The sequence below is a fragment of the Protobothrops mucrosquamatus genome, unplaced genomic scaffold (assembly GCF_001527695.2).
Source record: "Protobothrops mucrosquamatus isolate PMUCROS unplaced genomic scaffold, P.Mucros_1.0 scaffold48, whole genome shotgun sequence".
Classification (NCBI taxonomy): Eukaryota; Metazoa; Chordata; class Lepidosauria; order Squamata; family Viperidae; genus Protobothrops; species Protobothrops mucrosquamatus.
Genome location: NW_015386430.1, coordinates 490,628 through 512,694, shown reverse-complemented (window position 1 = coordinate 512,694; position 22,067 = coordinate 490,628). Strand labels below are relative to the sequence as shown.

The 22,067-nt window shown below is 36.8% G+C and overlaps 2 protein-coding genes across 2 annotated transcripts in view; one reads left to right on the top strand and one right to left on the bottom strand.

The window, feature by feature from the left end:
* LRRFIP2 (LRR binding FLII interacting protein 2) overlaps positions 1–14,721 on the top strand; it is a gene marked incomplete in the record, with an annotated part of 71,883 nt that extends 57,162 nt beyond the window's left edge. Inside the window, 8 exon segments of the mRNA XM_015811738.1 lie at positions 2,993–3,085; positions 4,274–4,375; positions 4,600–4,732; positions 5,757–5,806; positions 7,452–7,572; positions 8,230–8,309; positions 8,864–8,968; positions 13,576–14,721. Of these exon segments, the coding sequence (XP_015667224.1) occupies positions 2,993–3,085; positions 4,274–4,375; positions 4,600–4,732; positions 5,757–5,806; positions 7,452–7,572; positions 8,230–8,309; positions 8,864–8,968; positions 13,576–13,686 (795 nt within the window).
* Positions 14,722–15,077: 356 nt separating this feature from the next.
* The window catches only part of MLH1 (mutL homolog 1), a 41,527-nt gene continuing 34,537 nt past the window's right edge, over positions 15,078–22,067 (bottom strand). The window contains exon 19 of the mRNA XM_015811737.1: positions 15,078–15,611. Within this exon, the coding sequence (XP_015667223.1) occupies positions 15,444–15,611 (168 nt within the window). The 3' untranslated portion in view covers positions 15,078–15,443. The remainder of the gene's footprint in view (positions 15,612–22,067) is intronic.

Genomic DNA, 22,067 nt, shown 5'->3' with positions numbered 1-22,067 from the left:
ATTCTAACCACTGCGCTACAATGGCTCTGGCTGTAAACTGCTTAAAGAGTCTGAGGGGTCTATGACAACTCACCATAGCCAACCCCCTGCAGCCAACTTGCTGCGAATAATTCACCACGGCCAACTCCCCATGAGACAACTCCTCATGGGAGAAGAGTTACACTAATATCAAAGAAATGATGGAATAAAATCATTAAAGAAAGGATGCCAAAGGAGGGACAAAATGAAATGTGAATGACAAAATTATTTTTTAAAATTATTCCAAATGATTAAATTAAATAGTTGAATTGTGTGATGACCTGGGGCACGGCACTCTCCTCCCGAGTAGTTGGGTCAGCTTGCACTGTTCCCGCCTTCTCTTCACTCCCCATGCTCGAGGATCAGGAGGGGGTGGTCCTTGCTCATCGCCTGAGCTCTGTCTCTCATGTTCACTGCTTAGCTTCTCTTGGTCATCCTGCCCCTGTTCCTTCTGGCCTACAAGCCATCCCAATCCTGAAAGGCCCTGGCCTGTCTCAGCCTGCTCTTCCCATATTCCTCGAAAGCCAACGACCCCTCCCCCTCAATCTCTGTCAGCTCCAGTTCCGGCTCATTCCTCTGCAGATTCAGGCTCCAATGGGGGCATGACAAATTGTCCTTCAGCGAGTTATCCTGTGGCAAGTTATCCATGGCAAATTGGCCACGGTGATTTGGCTGTGGCGAGTTGACCATGGTGATTTGGCCATGGTGAGTTGGCTGCAGCAAGTTCTCCTATTCCGAAGTCTGAGTGCTGTTGTTATGTACACACACACACGCATGCACGCACATACAATGGCATACACACATACAGGTAGTCCTAGATTTATGACCACAATCAAGCCCAACATTTCTATTGCTAAGCGAATTTTGTCCTGTTTTATGGCCTTTCTGCCATAGTTGTCAAGTGATCATTGCATTTGTTTAAGTTCTTAACATGGTTGTGACGTGAATCTGGCTTCCCATTGGCTTTGCTTGTCACAAGATTGCAAATGGTGATGACATGACCTTGGGACACTGCAACCGTCATAAATATGAACCAATTGGTCAAGCATACAAATTTTGATCACTTGCTCATGGGGATGCAGCAGCGGTCATAAGTGTGAAAAACGGATCATAACTCACTTTTTTCAGTGCCGTTATAACTTTGAATGGTTATAAATGAATGGTTGTTAAGTCAAGGACTATACATACACACACACACACACACACACACATGAATATATGTCTGTATGTTAAAATTAAGTAAAATATAAAAGTAAAATGTGAGAAAAATCTAATGATAATATAAAATATCTTTGAGTATGGTGTTTGTGGAACAATTTGATTGGAATAGTGAGCTATCTGCTCTCAGATGTGAATAGAAGAATGTTACAAATGAAGGCAAAGAATGTTAGTTATATTAATTTGCCGGGCATTCTTAATAGAATTTGATATCCTTCAGGATTACCTTACAGTCTTTGAACCAGAAGATCACTCTTTTGGTCTTTTTTGTAATATCCAAAATCTGATTCTGAAGACTAATCGTTAATAGCCGAGCCTTTGATCTGTAGTGTCCCACAGAAGTCTCCTTAGATCCTCGATTAAGAGATCTTTTCAAAATTGGCATCATCAATGTTGTACGTATGTGTGTATCTATTTCTTTTTGTTTTTTATTACCAAGAAAATGATCTATTGATCAATTTGACAATTTACTAAATGATTGAAAAAATAGAAACTGTATTCAGATAAGATAGAAGTGCTTTGATCAGTAAAAAATATGGCTTAGATACTTGAATTCAGACTCCAGATGGTCAGTTTTGTATGTTGTATTTGCTCCTTGTTTTTTTGATATTCATTGATTTTTAGCTGATTATGATAGTAAGGGATGAATATGCAGAATTATTGTACCTTGGATTGGTTGGATTGAGTAACAGCTATGTATAATGTAGTAATATAAAGTTGGGGATGTGGCTATGTTGTCTGTATTAAAAACATGGAAGATCCCTTGATATAAACTGTAGCAGCCACACTGAACCGGTATATGGTATAAAAGTGACATTATACCAATATTTTAAAATTGGATACATTTCAAATATAATTAAACTCTTGGTCAAATTATATGTTTATACATAAATATGTGGTAGTCCTTGAGTTACAATCATAATGGAAGCTGCCAATTATGTACACAAATTGTGACAGCCATTATATGAGGTACCCATGTGATCACCTTACTTAATGACCCCAATCACTGCTCTCCCTGTTACAGTTATTAGCAGAGCCTGAGGTGCCACAGATGTGGAGGAAGCCCTGGGAGACCTAGTGCATGTCTAGGTTTGCACTGAAGAACCTTCAGTTCAGATGCAGCCTCTGCTAGGCCTCCCAGGACTATCTCCACTCCCTGAAGCACCCCATGCTCCCCTTCCTGCATCATTGGAATTATGGCAACTCCCAAAATGGTGTCTACTTCTGGGATAGTGAGTGCAGGCACAACTGCAGAATGGCCATATGGCAAAGTAGCTGCCTCCCAAAGGAAATCTATCCAAAAAGGTAAGTGATCAAGCCATGATGGGGGTGGGGAAGACAGTGTAGAACAAAGGGGAGTGGGAAGCAGGACCAAGGCCTGCAGGACCGGGGAGGGGGGAAGCTGCAGCATTCTTATGATTGGTCATAAGGATGGGTGGATTGCCAAGTGGAGTACAAGGTACTACAGTGGCCATAAGTTTGGATATGAGTCCTAAATCCCATTTTTCAATGCTATCTTAATTTTGAATGGTTGCTGAATGAATAGTCATAAATCAAGGACTGTCAGTAATATAAGACAGTTGTAGATTATTTGAGCATCAATCCTAAATCTGTTTGTAATTCTACCCTTCAAATCTTCGTTCATAATACCTCTGTCTTTCATGTTTCTTTGGCTTACTTACTCACTTCTATCTTTTTGTAATTCCTTTTACTTGTTTTTCCTCTTCTTTTATTCTTTTCCCTGTGTTTACTGCAGGAGAACCAGCGCATGCAGCAGAAAATAGAATCTATATCCAAAGAGGTGTTTGACCTCCAGGAAACAGTTAATTGGAAAGATAAAAAAATTGGGGTATGAGATTATTCTGAGGTGAAAGTGATTAGGACTAGAATGGCAAATGTTGACAAGATTGTTAATGGTTTCAGTATGCAGAGGATCTGAATATAGTAACTACAAATACAGCAATAAATTAGATTAAATAAATTAATGCTGGATACTAGAAAATAAATAAGTGCCATTCAAGATCATATGCTGCATGCATGAATACATTTATGATAAAGCAGAATGATTGATCAGTACTTCCAGTGTTGCAGTTAAGTTTTGTATTTGGATGCTAGTTTATGAGTAAAAATGAAATATAGGTTTGAGAATGGTGGACATGAGCCACCTATTTAGTGACTCTGTAATATACTGTAGGTGCAGTTCTCTCTTCACTCCATAGTTTTTAGGAATCTACTGATTGATGGACTGCTGGGGAAACTATTTAAAAGCTTACCAATTTACTAACCGATTGGCTTCTGAGAAGCAGGTATCCTATAAAAATCTAGCATACAAAGCAGAATCAGGGCCCTGAAGAGAAATAGGAAACTATATGGTTTCCTCTTTTTTTTAATATTCTTCAGTAAAAACTCAATTGACAACATTGTTTCATTTAAATTGAAAATCATAATACCATACATATAATTTTGTAGGCCTGCTATCAAATCCAAATGTTTATATCTGAAAATCTTAGTGCATCACAGAGGATTATATTTTCTTGCTCTAGGTTTTGGATAAAAATTTGAATAATGTGGTTTGGTACAGATTTAATTGCAAAGTAGAATTACACAAATTAATGGTTTTAATTTAGTTGCATTGATTTTAGTAGGTCTGAACTGCCTATGACAAATCCAATTCAGCCCTAATTTATGTGATATATTTCATATTTTATCAATTCCACGTTGAATCCTAGCATCGGGATTTATTTGTGAGAATGATAGGCTTAGTGTGGAAGAAATACTACACCAGAACTGTATTTAAAGTTTATATGTAATATAGTGAACAAGACTAGATACATATTTGACAGATCCATTATAACTGAGGAATTCTTGTACTAAATATGGCAAACACAGGATTTTTTTGTGGCAAACACAGGATTGTGTAAAGCTTTATTTTCTTCTTTTTGTTTAGTACTCTTCTTGTATTTACAAGAAATCTCTCTTATCTATCACACAATCTTTTTTCTATACTATTTTCTTTGTGCTACTTGGCTGTAACCAGGCTCTAGAGAGACAAAAAGAATATTTTGACTGCATTAGAATTGAGCGAGATGAGCTCAGAGATGAGCTGGCTGACCTGAAGGAAACAATGAAGAGAGGAGAGGTATGTTAGCAGTAGTACTTTTTATAAATGTAGATTGGGGAATCAGGCCATAGGTAGTATAATGGAAAGTACAGCATCATTACCACATCATTTTCTCCTTTATACTAACTCATGTATGGAAACAATGGTGTTGTGACTTTTGATTATGTTAGCTAAGTAAATAGCTTATCTGTAAAATAAAATTTTCTGATAAATATTGTTAATGTTGCTTTTCCCCCCCCCAGAAACATGGATTAGTAATAATCCCAGAAGTCACTCCAAATGGTGATATTAACCATAAACCAGTAATTGGTGCAATTACAGTTGTATCACAAGAAGCTGCTCAAGTTTTGGAGTCAGCAGGGGAAGGACCACTAGGTAAATAAGCATTTTCTTAAAAGATTAACATTAAATTGGGGCTTCAGCGCATATAAATTTAAAATTATACCAAAAGAATTGTACTTTTAGACAGATCAGCCTTTTAGTTCTGTGTGATTAATTCCAGCACTCCATAAATCTTTTCAGGCTTACAAAATGTCTATAAACATACAGTAAATTTTTGCTTTTAAATATTTAAATTTAAGTCGCTGTGTATTAGAATACTTCCTGTAGAAAATATTCCAAAAACAAACTGCTGCATTGGGATAGCTGGCTGGAAACTGACAAGACTAATCAGTTTCACATCTTAGATTTTTGTTTGTCTTCTAACCACACCCCTCCTCTTTGGAATTTTCACCTTGGCGCTGGGATAATTAACCAGAAGGGAATTAATATTACATTCATAGGAGAGGATCAGATTACAAAAGAGTAAGCAGGCACTCAATGGGGAATACACTGGGCTGTTTGTGTAGTGTCCTCACATCTGCTGAAATAAGCATATTCTTTCGACTATATTCCCCATTGTGTGTCTGCTTACTCTCTTGTAATCCGTTCTCTCCAACCTCTCCGCTGGGCAATAGATACAATCTATACTGACTACAATGGTGAACACATGACTGACAGATACTGCAAAGGTTATAAATACAGGCATTGGTTGTAAAGTTATTTTTCAGCACTGTTGTGACTTTGAACAGTGCCTGAACAAGTAAGGTAAGTGTGGATTACTATACTAAGAGTTAATTAATCTAACTGCTTAGTTGGGCCCCATGCCTTAAGTTACAATTTTTAAAGTGATTTTGCTGTAATTCAGTGATGGTTTGCTCAAGTCACCCTCCTCAAATTTTATTTGCACTTGCAAGTTAAAGATAATAGCCTTAATTCATTTTTTTTAAAGTTTTGTGTGCTAGTTTTGCTTAAAAAGATCCTACCTGTCTTATTGTGAATTTTAGGTGGAATTCTAACCACATAAACTATTCTTCAAAAGCCTTCCAATTTGTGAAATTAAGCTATTTGTTTGTTTTAGATGTTAGACTACGAAAGCTAGCAGGAGAAAAGGAAGAGCTATTGTCACAGGTAAGTCTCCTGAAGGTTTCTAAAGCAATAATGAGATAAACAACTTCCCATAATGAAGTTGTAATTAAATAACAGAAAATACTGTCGCTTTATGACCTCCAGAGTTAGCTTTGTTTGTTTAGGCCAGTGGTGGCGAACCTATGGCACGGGTGCCAGAGGCGGCACTAAGAGCCCTTTCTGTGGGCATGTGCGCCGTTGCCCCAGTCCTAGGCCTTCAGCTGGGTTTTATAAAACCTTTTCGTTTTAGGCCTCCACTGCCGTGTGCAAAAAAAAAAAAAAGTTCAGTCAATTTCAACTTCTCGCGGGGGGGAAAAAAGATCTTGCAAAGTTGGAATTGATTGATTGAACTTTTTAGTCCCACCCAGTCTGCCGTTACCACCGCAGCCATGCCCACCCAATTGGCCACACCCAGCCAATGGGCCACACCAACCCGGCACTCAACGATGCATGTGGGTTTTGGGTTGCAGTTTGGGCACTCAGTCTCTAAAAGGTTCGCCATCACTGGTTTAGGCTGTAATTCTGTTGCTTCAGCAATAATCCAGGAACCATAGGATTCATGTTTTTTTTCTCTATTCTCTTCTGACTGTTTATTGATTGAGAATGATCCAGGACGGGCTTTATATATGTTGAATTCTAAGCTTATAATGGGAAACTTGTAGGAAAAAGTTAAGCTGGAGATTTATGTGTTTTACAGGTGAAAGATCAGATTGCTGTACATTCTTTAAGTACAGCAATCTGATATTTCATCTGTAAGACAGTTTTCTCCAGCTTAACTTTTTCCTACAAGTTTCCCACTATAAGCTTAGAATTCAACATACATAAAGCCCCTCCTAGATCATTCTCAATCAATAAAGAGTCAAAAGAGAATAGAGAAAAAAAACATGAATCCTATAGTTCCTGGATTATTGCTGAAACAACAGAATTATAGCCTAAACAAACAAAGCTAATTCTGGAGGTAATAAAGCAACTGTATTTTATTATTTAATTAAAACCTCATTACTGGAAATTGTTTAGCCTTTGAATAGTATGCTTAGTGCCACATCCATTTAGTCTTTGAATAGTATGCTTAAAGCATATCCCCAAAAATGGTGGGTATAGGCAGAACAAATGTGCATTTGTAGTGATGTCATATAGACTTTAAGTTTAACTCAGTATAAGAATATGTAGATGTCTACTTCTTAATCATGCATTTATTTATTCTCCTTTTGTTACTAAAAATTGCATTTTGCTAGCAATTTTGGAGGTTGTTAAGGGCCATTGCAAAATCTTTTAAGAGCAACAGGTTGTGAATTTCTGCGGTATATATTAAATATTTCATAATATGTATATGGCAAAACTTTTGTTCCAGTTAAAACCATTCATATAACATGGCAGTTTATTCAGTGCTGATATTCACAACTATTTTTTCTATAATCTTAGCATTTTAAGGGATATAAATATCCATAACTAAATTGCCAATTTGTTGGAATAGCAGCATCCTATTCAGACAAATCTTGTAGATTTATTTAAAGCTGAAAACAATCAACTGGATTCCTGATTATAGCAGTAGATGCTAATTGTTAAATATGATATCCATTCATTTTAGATAAGGAATAAATAAAGTTTGAAGTGAAATACTGAAAATATTGTTTTATTTTAATTTCAGATTAAAAAACTGAAATTGCAATTGGAAGAGGCCCGGCAGAAATCCTCTAGGCATGAAAGCACAAATGCTGATTTAACAGGACTTGAAAATGGTTCTGATTTGCAATTAATTGAAATGCAGAGTATGTTCATTCATTCAGTATTCAAAGAAGATGCACTTTGATGTAGTCATGTCTTGATTTCTATGCAAATTTTCAGTTTGTGTTTTGCAATTTTGTACCAGATGATAAAGCATATTTAATGAAAGTATTGAATATAGTTTTAGATGTATAAGGTACAATTTAAAATGAGGGAATATTAAGGAAAACAGGCAAAGTTTGGTATCAGTTGTGAAATTTATAGTTCTTGTCATAACCAGAGAGAATGAAAACTGCAGAAAGAAAACTTGTTTCTCATTTGAGCTATTTCTTACATTCTCTCCTGACATGGTGAGAAATGTCTTGACGGTTAATTTGTATAATATCTTTTGATCTACCATTCGCAATTTTTAAAACAACTACATTTCCATTGTATATAAGATTAAAATATTATTACCGAAGTCATTCTGTTTTTCATATTCCAATAAAAGTGTTGACTAAACTCCTGAGATCTTAAGCATTCACCTCATAAACTTTCAGGAATAAATATTGAAAAATACCAGTCTCCAGAGTTACCTAATTGCCACATTTAGTGCTCTGTTTTCCTCCACAACAAACATTTGCAATAAGTAAAGGTTTGATTTGAAGTGAATTCGGAAGTTTGGTTTACAATTCTTAAATTCTAAATTTTCTTGTCTCTAGGAGATGCCAACAGACAAATAAGTGATTTCAAATTTAAACTTTCAAAAGCTGAACAAGATATAACTACTTTGGAACAAAATGTAGGTATCTTTTAAGATGTTGATATATTCCAAACTTAAGGGCCATACACCATCCTTCCCCCATTTTTTCCCCTACTTCATCACATAATATGCCTCTTTTACACCACTAGTATGGGAATCCTATCATCTATTATCAGGCCAATGATGTACAGGGTTTGATATTTTCTTAAGAGGACCATTCCTCAAGCAATAAGCACTGTATATAGGAGTTGATGGCCAGGAAAGATATTTGGGCATCTCAAGTTAAAAGAAATGAAAAGAGGACTATGTCTGATGTAGAAACAGTGCACATAAACATTTACATTGGGAAAATCTTCACTTATAATCAGTGATATCAATGCCATGTTTGTATTTCATTTGAATTAATTAGTATTCTGTTGAGTTTCTGGGTATGATTATATCACTTGAATATGTATTGTTGACATATTTGTATTGATTCCTTGGAAGGAACAGTGAAAAGTAAATGCTTTCCATTTAGTGCTTTTAAAGAAAGGTCAAAATTACATTGAATCTTCCTTGCATACGGGAAGATAAACAAATCATTGGTCTTTTAGGTTTTAAGACTTGAAGGACAGGTGGTGAGATATAAAACTGCTGCAGAAAATGCAGAAAAAGTAGAAGATGAACTGAAAGCAGAAAAGAGAAAACTTCAGCGAGAAGTAAGTGTCTCCTTTTTCTTTCAGTGAAAGCAGATTAGTAATAGTATAGTAATTGAGCTGTGAATAATGTATGCTATATTTAAAGGTAGCTTGAGATTATTGTTATTTCAAAGTAATATAAATACTCTGTCCATAGGTTTTTTGCAATTGTAGTGTGAAATTGTGTGTTCATAGGACAGCCAGAAACCAAATCATTCGCAGAATTCAGCATCCAAGATCAGGCTTATTAACATCTAGCAATAAAATAATCCATTTCCAGCAATGCAACTTTCCTCCATCGCCCCCTTGAATCCTCCTATATATGCAAACGGGAATATGAGGTCTCTGGGAGGCAGACACTTCCAGTTTCTGCCCTTAACATCTCATTCATACAGGTAGTTTCAAAATGACAAAATTGATTTTGGCTCAGTTTTGGACCAGTTGGAGGGAAAGTTACGGGTGAAAATAAGAATAGTTTACTTCCCAAAGACTTTATACTCCCATTTTTATCCTTAAAAAAGCAAACAGTATCTACTACTTGGCATTTATCATTGCTTATTCAGGTAATGATACTATATTGTCGTGAGACTTTTCTATAATCCCCTGCTGGTTTGGAAAATGAATCCCTTGTTTTAAAAATTGGAAAGAGTAAAATATATAGGAAGGCAAATATTCATTTTATATTCAGGAGCTACCCAGGCTAGGAAAGGTCTTTTCTCTGGTTGTAAAGATACTTTCCACTTAATTTCCTAAAGGAGTTAGGGGCTGCAATAAGAATCTTAAGTCTATTTTTTTAATAAAAGACCTCATGAAAAATATTAGAAAATCAGAATGTGGAGCTATTTACCAGAACATCAATTTATCCCATGACTGATGATGCAGGGTTTACATAAACTGAGAGCAGGTGCTTTCTGAAAGCATATATCAGATCACATATATGATGAAACCGCCATGCCATTTCAGGAACCAAAATAAAATTATATTATACAATACATAATCAGATATTTAAGATTTCAAGTTTCATCTGTCTAGTCTTCTGAAACATCACATTTTTATTATCATATTTCAAATAAGATACTAGGAAGAAATTATAGAACTTGTATACAAGTAGTCCTCATTTAGTGATCATAATAGGGACCGGCAATTTAATCATTAACTTTGTAACAGCATTTATGATTTCACTTAAGCTTTCCTGTGCTGTACAAAACTGCAAAAGTTATAAATGCAAGGATGGTTGCAAAGTTACTTTTTCATCATTGTCACTAAATGAGGACTACCTGTACTATTGGATGACAGAATGGTCAAAATAATAATTCTATGTCTTATTTCTATTCCATGGAATCCTAAAGGATCTTGTGAATCAAGGATAACAAATGAATTTACCAATTACCAGTGGGATTATTTTTCTTACTCTTTGTTTTAACTTTCTTGTCCTTATGAACATATTCATAGCATGACTTGTCCACTTCCAGCTTAAATGGGCCAACTAAAGCTGGATCCCATATTTCTTTTGAACCCTAGGCTACTTGTATTTAATCTGCACTATCTAAATAAGAATTAATTAACTTACGTTATTTTGATTTAATAGTATTTATTAGACTAGTATCTAGAATGGCATAGCAGGTCTGTGGGTACATCTGGAGGTTTATCATCTCAAATCATTTAAGAGAATTGCCTCATTATTATTCACCAATCTCCTAATCGGTGAGAAGGATTTCTTAGTTGACCTTAAGTCAAAGCTGTTAGAATTATATATCTATGGTCTCAAGTGTGTTAAGAAATCTGGATGGAAGTTTGTAACATCAGTCTATTTATTGGATTCCTCAAGCATGCATTTCTGCGTAATCTTGCCATAGTCCACAGATTCTCCCCAACCTCTTTTCTAACCTCAGCAGCTTCCTTCAAGATTCTGGTACTGTTGAACGCCTGTTTTGGAATGACAGGTTGTGAGTTCTTAACAAATTAAAAGATCTGTTTATTCCATTAACAAATTAAAAGATCTCTTTATTCCACTGTGGTTCTTAGATTAGATACAGATTTATCCCAAATACAAACGAAAAGCAAAAAGTTCAGCATATAGTTCTAATGCCATCTCACTTTTCTGTCTTCTTTGAGAAGTGATGCATACTGGATAATCAGATACACAATATGTAACATGGACTGGAGCATCTGAGATATTACAGTCTCTTTAGCTCCTTTGTTTATTCTCCAAGAGCAAAGTTTCCAATAACACGTGTACCATATTTAAGCAGAAATACATAAACTATATCCTATTCCTTTAGTGAAGCTAAAATCATTGAATTAAATCCTAGAAAGTTTTTCAATCTTAGTATGAAAGCATTCCCATCCTGAAAAGGGTACCTTTGAGGGCATTCACCACAGAATATTAGAAGATTACAGGTAAGCTGAGTAGTACCTGTGCAGGTAATCCTCGACTTACAACAGTTCATTTAGTAAACGTTCAAAGTTACAACAGCACTGAAAAATATGACTTATGAACGTTTTTTAGAGTTACAACCTTTGTAGCATCCCCAGAATCATGTGATCAAAATTCAGATGCTTGGAAATTGATTCATATTTATGACCTTTGCTGTGTCCCAGGGTCATGTGATCCCTTTTTACAACCTTCTGACAAGCAAAGTCAATGGGGAAGCCAGATTCACTTAACAACCAGGTTACTAACTGCAGTCATTTATTTAACAACTGTGGCAAGAAAAGTCATTAAATGGGGCAAAACTCACTTAACAACAGACATTTTGGGCTCAATTGTGCTCATAAGTCGAGGACTACCTGTATTTGGGATATGTTTTGCCCAATCAGTGATTTTATTCCCAAGCTAGCACATTTCTTGAAAACAGAGTAAGAAACATACATTCTTAACTTATTCTTGAATTTCCACTCTCCTTGGTTTAGTCTTAACCTGTCATAGCCAGTCCAAAGCCAGATACTGATAGATGGATCCCGTTAACTAAAATCTCTCGGCTATGGTTAGGATCCATTGAATAATGGTTTGATTAGAAGCATCTTCCAATGTTTTTAGAGAAGACCATATCTCCAGAAAAGAAGGGGAGATGTTTTCTGAACCACACGTAGGCCTTTCTGAAGCTAGCTGACCATCTTCATTTGAGCAGAAAGGGAAAACTTATGAATAGTGAACTTAAGTTTATTCTGAGAAAAAGGATGGGTTTCCTTCTTCATCTATAGATTAACTGGACAGTGGGATTTCTTTGAAGCTATTAAATGTAGTGCTGCTCTATTACCATTAGAGGTCCTCTGAAAAGTTTTTTTTAATATATAAAGTCACTTGAATTGTATATTTAGTCAAAATGATGGCACTGCAAGTCTAGAACTTTTGTAGGAAATGAACTACTTAAATACTTTCTACTGTGGGTTTTGTAGCTTTGTTGCAGTTGCCTTCAATGGATGATAGAGAAATACAATTTTGTTATTCTTGCAGTTTCTCAGTTGCTTCTTACAGGGTTGACAGTGTCCTACTTTTTGTTTCAGTCTCTCAGAAAGTGGCATTGGGGCATTTTTGCTTTGACTTTTGGGGATTACTTTGGGAGACCTAAAGGTGCTTTTCAAAAGGCAACTGGACTTTAGTTTTTCCTTGAAGATGTTTTGCTTCTTATCCAAGAAGCTTCTTCAGAAGCTACTTGGATGAGAACTGAAATCTCTTCAAGGAAAAACAAAGTCCAGTTGCCTTTTGAAAAGCACCTTAGGGATAACCATGACCTGGATGACTCCATATACTTGGGAGATGTTAGGAGGCTAATTCCTATGTACTACATTAGCATCTGAAAGAATGGGAAAGTAACAAACATAAGACTTAATTTCCATAGTTTGACATGAGACAAAAGTGAGTGATATTTTTCCCCAAGAAGCAGGTTGGACATCTCAAAAGCCTTTGAATATCTCCAAATGCATGAGGTATCATTGGTTTTGGGCATGATTTGCTGCCAATTCTAGGGATTGGAATTTGGATTTGGTGATACTTTATCTAAAGAGTAAGTTTCCATCCTGGAGCTCATCCTGGATTTGGCATGGGCAGTTGAGTAGCCTTCATGATAAGTGGAATTTTTAACCAGTGTTGGCAAATAAGAGAGCTTCTATTGATAACAAATGTGACAATTTCAAGATTAGACTACTGCAATTTAGTTCTTCATGTGTGGCTCTTTTGAAACTACAGCTGGCTCAGAATGAAGTGGAATAGTGAATGAAAACAGGTGGCTTGTGTGTATTGCCAAAAAGCGTACCCATATGCCTCTCCTTCTAAGTGATTTCTTTACCTTTGGGTTTGATAGTGGACATTAAAATAGTGTAAAGAAAAGCAATTGAGTTATGGCTTACATGAAAATTTCAGTATTTGTCTGTTTCATAATTTAGCTGCTGCATAAGTTTATCTTTTGTCACCCAGTTTAGTTGTAGTTTAACCTGATGCTGCTAAACGTAGGGCTAAAATGCTTTCAAACCTTTTTTGTAAGCAAAGAGTGTTTTAGATTTGCTAAATTACTTGGGGACTTTAGTTTAATAAAAAAGCTGCAACAAAATATTTTGTTGTTTTATGATATATTTAGATGGTACATTGGTTTTCTCAAGTTAACAGTTTTGTCTCTTTTTTTTTTTAGTTAAGAACAGCATTGGATAGGACAGACGAAATGGAGATGACCAACAGTCACTTAGTGAAACGGTTAGAGAAAATGAAGGCAAATCGAACTGCATTGCTATCTCAACAATAGAAAGGAAACTAAAGAATGCACTGCTCCTGGAAATGCCTGAGCTTATTTTATATACGTACAGGCTTTCCTTGGCATAAATTTTAAAACAAAGCTGTTCAGTGAGTTTTAGTTTCATAATATTTTAACTTGAGCAAATGGGAAAAACAGCTTACATATTTATGCAAGTGATGAGTTCTAGCCGCTTAATTCAGGAATCTGATGGAGCCCAATTCCCTATAGTTGACTTATTTTATATAAACTATTTTCACACTTGTGAAATCAAGTTTATTCTCTGAGTTATTTTCAACTGCTTTAATTAATGCTTGGTGCTTGGAAAGAGATGCACGAATTCAAGAGTATTTGCTGCACAACAAACTAACCAATTATGTGCTTGAGATCATCACACGGCACAAGTGCCTTTTAATACAGTGCAATGAGAACTTCAGAGATTAGAACAAAATATAATGTGGAATCAAATACCATTTATTTTAAAACACAATTGGAGTCTTGTTTGCTAAACTTTTTACATTTTGATGGAAAACACTTTTGTAAAATATTTAAATTTATATAAAATAGAAATGACTTGTATAAAATCTGCTTTATTGCATGGTGATGCACACTTGAGATTTCAATTTTAAACAGTACTATCCCTATTTTTAATGTAAGAATAGTGAGCAAGATTTGTTATCGTACAGTGTGTAAAACCTGATGTGTATGCTGCTTAAGTGTGGAGTGAAATGTGGGTGGGAGAAATGTGGCGGATATAAAATTATTAAATGGACACTTTGCATAGCATGGGTGTGTCTTGTCTTAATGTTCTCTGGCATTTTCATTGTTGAGCTTTTCATTGTGCTAATTCTGAAAATTTTGATCCTCCCACGCAACTCAAAACATTACAGACTGAAAATGTTTGTTATTTATTTTGAATGATAAACTTGACAGGATATAATTAAGTAAAAACTATGTCAGCAGGAACTGTTTATAATCACTATGATATTACTAATAGAAAATTGCTAATTTCTATTACAAGTGGTCCTCAACTTACAACAGTTTGTTTAGTGACCATTCAAAGTTATAATGGCACTAAAAAAAGTGACTTATGACCATTTTTCTTATGAGCATTGCAGCATCCCCATGGTCACATGATCAGAATTAAGATGCTTGGCAACTGACTTGTATTTATGATGGTTGCAGTGTCCCAGCATCATGTGATCACCTTTTGCAATCTTTGGACAAGCAAAGTCAATGGGTAAGCTAGATTCACTTAACAGCCATGTTACTAACTTAACTGCAGTGATTCACTTAACAACTGTGGCAAGAAAGGTCATTAAATGGGGCAAAATTCACTTAAAAACTGTCTTGCTTAGCAGCAAAAACTTTGCTTTCAATTATGGTCATAAGTCGAGGACTACCTATATCTCTATATAAAATTTGAGTGATCCTTTACATTCAAGAATGCTCTAATCATCTATTCCCAAATATCTGCCAGCAAAAATACTAAAACAGCATCAAGTAGAAAAATAATTGTGATCTTCCATATTTGCCCAATATACACCTTCATCAGTTGTATCAGTTAGGAGTTTAATTAAGTTTTCTTTATTTGCTCACTGTACAATATGTGGATATTGTGAAATGTTGAACAATAGTTGATTAATTTTCTAACCATTCAATAGTCATTTTTACGCAAAAGTTAAAATACAGTACTATTTAATGATTGATTAAAGTTATAATGATGAGAAAGAAAATAGATTAAATAGTCCTAGAATAAATATTTGTATTTAGCATCGCTCAAAAACTTTGTACAAGTCAAGTAGATTAGCAAGTTGCAAAATATTGCCATCTTCTCTAAAATTTGTAGGAGGTAAAAGGTATGACCGAAAAGCTTTGTAGAGTATATGTTCCACTGTCCATTTCCATGATCTCATACTTTTTCCAGGCTCTTCAACCTGTAAGAGCAGTGTTAACAATACCTCAGAGTTCATAGTAAAGTTTAAAACATATGCATTAATGAATAACAATATAATATGTCTTTTTAAATTCCTAGTTGATAATTCAATTTGTAAAAGTCATTATACTAATGCAGCAATAATCAGAGATATGCCTGTGTCTAACAGTTAATTTGTTCAATCTCTCAATTTTCAAATCATTTATCATTTTTGCAATGATTATAAATTATAAATTAATTACAAAAATCCATGCAAAAATGAACATTTTGCAAGTTTCCCCTGTCAAGTGTTACCTATACTGTGATACAAATGAATGACAAATACAAACATTCAAGGATAGTTTTTTTTTACTTTATGTAACAGTTTGAGCAAAGTGGATAGACTGAATAAAATGCAAAGAGAACAAAATTCCCATAAGATCTAACAATTAGTTGCTTTAGTACTGTAGTCCCCAACCTTTTCAGCACCAGGGACCGGTTCCATGGAGAGAGGTTTTTTGGTGGACTGGGGGAAGGATGTGGTTTCGTGTACTGCCTTGCATTCTGTATGTGCACAGATGGGGCTTTGCTTGTTTGAATAGCCTGGTTTCTGGTGTGCCACAGACTGGTGGTAGTCCAGGGACCCCTACTTTAATATATGAGTAGTTCTCAACTTGCAACATTTAGTGACTGTTCAAAGTTACAAGAGCACTGAAAAAAGCAACTTATTGCCATTTTTGCCACTTAACAGATGTGGCAAGGTGGTAAAATGGAGCAACTCATTTAGCAACAGAAATTTTGAGGTCAATTGTAAGTCAAGGACTACCTATACTTGAATTCATCTGCAACATGGAAGTGGTAGACATCCTACAATAAAACATTTAGCATCCATAAAAATTAAGAAGCTATATGTTCATTCTTTTTCATAGCAAATACGCATAATAAATCTTGTTATCCAAGGCCAAGAAATGAAAGATCAAATTATAAACACCTACTGAATGATATCGGATAAATTTAATTGCTTGCATTTCAGCAACAGCCAGTATCCATATACTCCTAAAATGTTTGTTGCCATGACCCTTAACTGGCTAAATAGTGTATCATAGGGCAACAGTTTTTTAGTTTCTCACTGCAAGCTTCACAAGTAAATGGGGAAGCCAGCAGGAATTTGAGGGAGGGAAGAAGAAAGGGAAGGAAAAGGGGGAGGGGAGAACCAAGCAAGCAAACAAGGAAGAGGGAAGAATGGAAAATTTCTTTATTGACTTCCCAAAATAAAGCTCAATGGAGAAACTGGCAGGAAATTGGAAGTTGCTCCCACTCCCACTGCTTTTTTTGCCCACCCATGGTTATTCTGTTTCTCTTGTTTAGATAACACAAGAGGAAACACCTCTGAATCAATGATCTAACTGGGTTGTCTAGTGAGGTTCTAAGCATAAACTTTAGCCATATCATACATAGGTGGCCCTCAATTCCCAAATAGCAACCATTCTGTGTTACAAGGGCAATGAAAAAGTAGGTTTAAGATGGCCATTACAGCATTTCTATGGTTACATGATCACAATTTGGGCACTTCACTACTGGCATACACAACTCATGTCTCATGGCCACATGATCATCATTTATAACCTTCATAGCTGGTTTCTGACCAGCAAAGTCAAGGAGGAAACTGGCAGGAAATGTGCTGTCCACACTGACTGCAGCAGAATCAATATAAATCCAGTGCAGTTACAAGATGCTTCATTTAATAACGCCACTTAGCAATAGATTTATCAATTCCAATTTTAGTTGGTGAGGACTACCTCTAACCAAACCTCTAGTAAAAAAAACTCATTAGCAAAAATATACCCAATACTTATTGTCAAGTATTCATTTCATTTCTTAAAAGTTTCTACCCAGGAAGCAGCAAATGAAGGTAGGGAAAATCACATCGAATACCTGTTTAGTTAGCACAGGAGTTTCCCCCCCCCCCCAGGGCTGTGTGCTCTTTCCATTACTCTTCTCTATATATACCAGTGACTGCATCTCAACGGATCCCTCTGTTAAAGTACTGAAATTTGCAGATGATACAACAATCATTGGTCTCATTCGAGACAATGAGTCTGCATATAGACAAGAGGTAGATCAACTGGCCCCATGGTGCAACTGGAACAATCTAGAGCTGAACACTCTTAAAACTGTAGAGATGATAGTAGATTTTAGAAGCTCTCCTATTCTACTTCCTCTTACAATATCAGGCAACACAGTATCAACAGTAGAGATCTTCAGGTTTCTGGGTTCTATAATCTCCTAGGACTTGAAATGGACAGCTAACATTGGAACCATCATTAAAAAGGCAAAACAAAGAATGTTCTACCTGCATCAACTCAGAAAGCTCAGATTGCCCAGGGAACTGCTGATACAGTTCTACAGAGGAATTACTGAGTCTGTCATTTGTATCTCAATAACGGGTTTAGGGCGTTTAGGCAAGGACCTTTGGCTGCACTTCCTTCACCCCCTGCCACCCGCCTCAACCCATTTACAGCCAGCTTTCCTCCTCTGCTGGCCCTCCCCCAGCCATTCTCCACAGTCAGTGGGCCCCTGGCCCTCTGCTTTAGGCCTGGCCCATTCACCCAGATACTGTTTGACCCAAGTGTTTGGCTGCATGGGACAAATAGCCCCCAGCCAATCAGGTGGCAGGCAGAAGTAACGGTGCAGCGGGGGCAGTGGAATTGGCAATGGGCAATCGTAGGGACTGTGCGGGGGCAGTGTGAGATGCTCCGCAAGTTTTGGGGCCTTGCAGATCTGTGACCAGGACCAGAGGAAGGGGGAGTGGTGGCAGTAGTAGCCGCCACTGGGGGGAGCAGACAGGGAGGGAAGGAGAGGTGCCTCAAGGGGCTTGACAAAGACAGTTTGGCTTGCCATTCAAACGAGGAAGGAGGAACAAAGCCAGCGCGGTTTCTGGCGTTGGGGAGCATGAGGGTGCATGCAGGCAAGCAGCAAGACCGGCATGGCTTCTGCAATTGTGAGGGGGTGCACAGGCGAGCAGCAAGGTTGGTGTGGCTTCTGCAATTGGGGGGCATGCACAGCAAATGGCAAGGCCATTAGAGAGCATACAGGTAGTCCACAACTTACAACAGTTCATTTAGTGAGTGTTCAAAGTTGCAACAGCACTGAAAAAAGTGACGTATGGCCATTTTTCACAGTTATGATCATTACAGCATCCCCATGGTCATATGATTCCATGATTCACTTAACAACTGCATTCACTTAACAAATGTGGCAAGAAAAGTCATAAAATGGGGCAAAACTCAACAAATTTCTCACTTAGCAATATAACTTTTGGACTCAATTGTGGTCGTAAGTTGGGGAATATCTGTACTTGCAAACTATCCTTTTCTATATACATCAATCCATATATTATTTTTGTTCTTTAAAATTCTAACATCTCTTTGAGGATGTCATCAACTATATCCAACAGCAACTTTCTCAACCTTCTTCCTCTCAAATCACTATTTTTTTTTTGTATCCTGCCTTTATTATTTTCCCCCAACAATCCTCCAAAGTGAATTGGACTGAGAGTGAGTGACTGGCCCAAGGTCCCCCAGCTAGTGTTCAATATTAAGGTGGGAATAAAACTCAGTCTTTCCATTTCTATCCTGGTGCCTTAATCACTAGACCAAATTACTCATACACTCTTCGTTTAGGTACAGAGTGCAGGTTACCTTAAAGGCACATTTAATATTGGAACTCCTCAATATATTGATAGGGCTACCTTTGAGACATCTTTGCAAGGACGTAACTGTATGGATGCAGTTCAAGCTAGGGAACTCATTTTCTCAGTCAATTGTCTCAGGTTTGGGGGGGTTGTTTTTTTTATTTGGTCATGCTACAAATCCAATGAACATGAAAACAGTCACCAGCCACTTACAGATGTGAGTCATTTGGATATAAGATGGCTCCACAAAGAAAATCAAGGAAGAATGCGATTGAAGGGGCTGCCATTAGAGGCATCCTGATTGTTCCTCTGGGCAGAGAAAACTTGACACAGAATTTGGCTGTATCCTAATTAAATAAACAATTTGTCTAGACTTAGACTGAACATCCAGAGATGTTTCAGAAAACCACGAATCAGTGGGGAAGCATCTCTAGTTCACATTTTTGCAACAAAGAAGAACAAGAAAATTTCTCGTTTCTGCCATTTGAGTTCAAAAGGTATGATGCTCTAATTGCTGCTTAGCCACAAGGCCTACTAATATAAGGCAAGGATGACATGCAGAATAGGAATGCCATGTGCAAGGATAATGAGAATTGCTCCCTTTTGGCACAGGCAACCTTGCGTCTTGAGGCTAATCAAGATTAGGATTGAGGAATATCTTCCATAGTGGCCAAATCTTCTGAGTCTAAGTTCAACAGGAGAGATTTAAGATTTCCATATTCTGTTTCACAAACAAACAGCATATGTATTTCTTTCATTCCCCTATTAATTCAGGCTCTTTATTACTCATATACTTTAACTTGCAATCTTGTTGTCATGGTCATCACTAGATAGATCCACAGATAATTATTTGTAACTGCTCCTCAAAATCTTCACATAAGCTAGACTACACTTTCTATATCTTACTGTAAGAATGCTAAATAGTTTTTCTAATATGTCACATCAACATTCGTTACTAATGGTAAGAACAATACTGCTTACCTAGTATGCTACAATTGCAACTGAAACCCAGTTTTACCCCAAGCTAAGACAACATTTTGCAATTGACATACTAACATATGTACTATCACAGCACAGGATAACATTAATGCTGAGATAGTGAACATGCTTACTAGCTTTAGAGTAACAGTAGGGTTCTTGCCTACAATTGTACTACTCTTTAAGACAAGCTGTTACTGTTACTATATTTTACTAAACCTAGATCAGTAAAACACCAAATCCATTTTAGTTTCATAGTGGACTGTGTTAACTTTACCAAAATTCTTTATAGCATTTTGATTGTTTCTGAAAAAATCCTTCATAATTATTTTAAAATTACAATAAAATCTGGGTTCTCTGAAATTCATTCAATAGACAAAATTTTACTTCAGACGTCAATCCCCCTATCCAGACGTGTCTCGTTTAAAAGAAATACTTTCAGGAGCTTCTGCATAAAACTAGCTCAAGAAGCCACTAATCATTCAGAGTGCTGTCAAAGGACAGAACAAACACAGAAATGTGTGCAAAATTGTCTTGAATGTGCAGGCAATTTAAGATCATTTAATTACTAAAATTTTCAATGTGCAAGAGAGGAAGAATATTATAAAAACTATTAGGTAACAGGAAAATTTTGCCACAGAAGCTGCCACTACAGTAATGAGAAGCTTTGCTCCGATTTTTCTACAGTCCAGGTAAAAGATTATCCTGTTTAGTTCCTAGGATGGTATTGAGTACTGACTTAATCAGGCTATAAGGCCACAACACTTCAGTGGTAGATTTATTCACTAGGATTTAGCTGGGCCAGGAACAATCCCAGTAAGCTAATTTCAGTTAATGTTTCAGTCAGTAGGATCTCATATGACATTTTACAGAAACAAGGCAAGATTTCAGCACATCAAGGAATATGCAGTGTAGCACATACAAAGTAGACAAGGTTGTTTCCAATATAATGTGTTTATAAACAAATGCAGACTGTCTTCACAAATTATATTAATTACATTAATGATGCAAATTTGGATTTGACAGAAATTTCACCACTCTGCTAAACTGAGTTTCACTGCATGTTTTGTTTATTTTTACTGAATGAACTAACCTCCTTGCTGCTCTGTGCACACCTCTTCAGGAGAATGATCAAGCAAGCTACTCAGGTAACATCATGGCAATTACTTTAGCAGTATTCTGTGAAGCTTTTGCATAACTAAATTTTTGACCAAGAACCAATTCAGCTAAAAACTTCTTAAGATTACATTGCATGAACATGTTAATCAGCTCTTAAATCAAGAGTGCATACTGTGTTTTCAATGAAATAAAGGAGACCAACATGTGAAATGAAGGAGACCAAATTCTTGCCCAATGGGATTGGCCTGCCCCACTTACTCCAGCAGAAAAGGCCTTCTATGGAATCCATCAGCCAAGTAATTTTCGTTAACAGGATTCAGAACAGCTTTTTCTGCCATGCCCAGGCCTCCTGTGACATTTCCTGTGACATTTCCACCCCAGGCCACCCCAACGATGCCCTTGACGTGATGACCCGTTGCCTGGAGGCCGTGAGGGTCTGGATGGGGAGGAACAGACTCAGGCTCAACCCTTCCAAGACTGAGTGGCTATGGCTGCCGGCGCCTCGGCATAGTCAGCTGATTCCATCGCTGACTATAGGGGGCGAAATTTTGGCCCCCTCAGAGAAGGCTCGCAACTTGGGAGTCCTCCTGGATCCACGGCTGACATTGGAAGACCATCTGTCGGCCGTGACCAGGGGGGCGTTTTATCAGGTTCGCCTGATTCACCAGTTGCGACCTTTTCTGGACC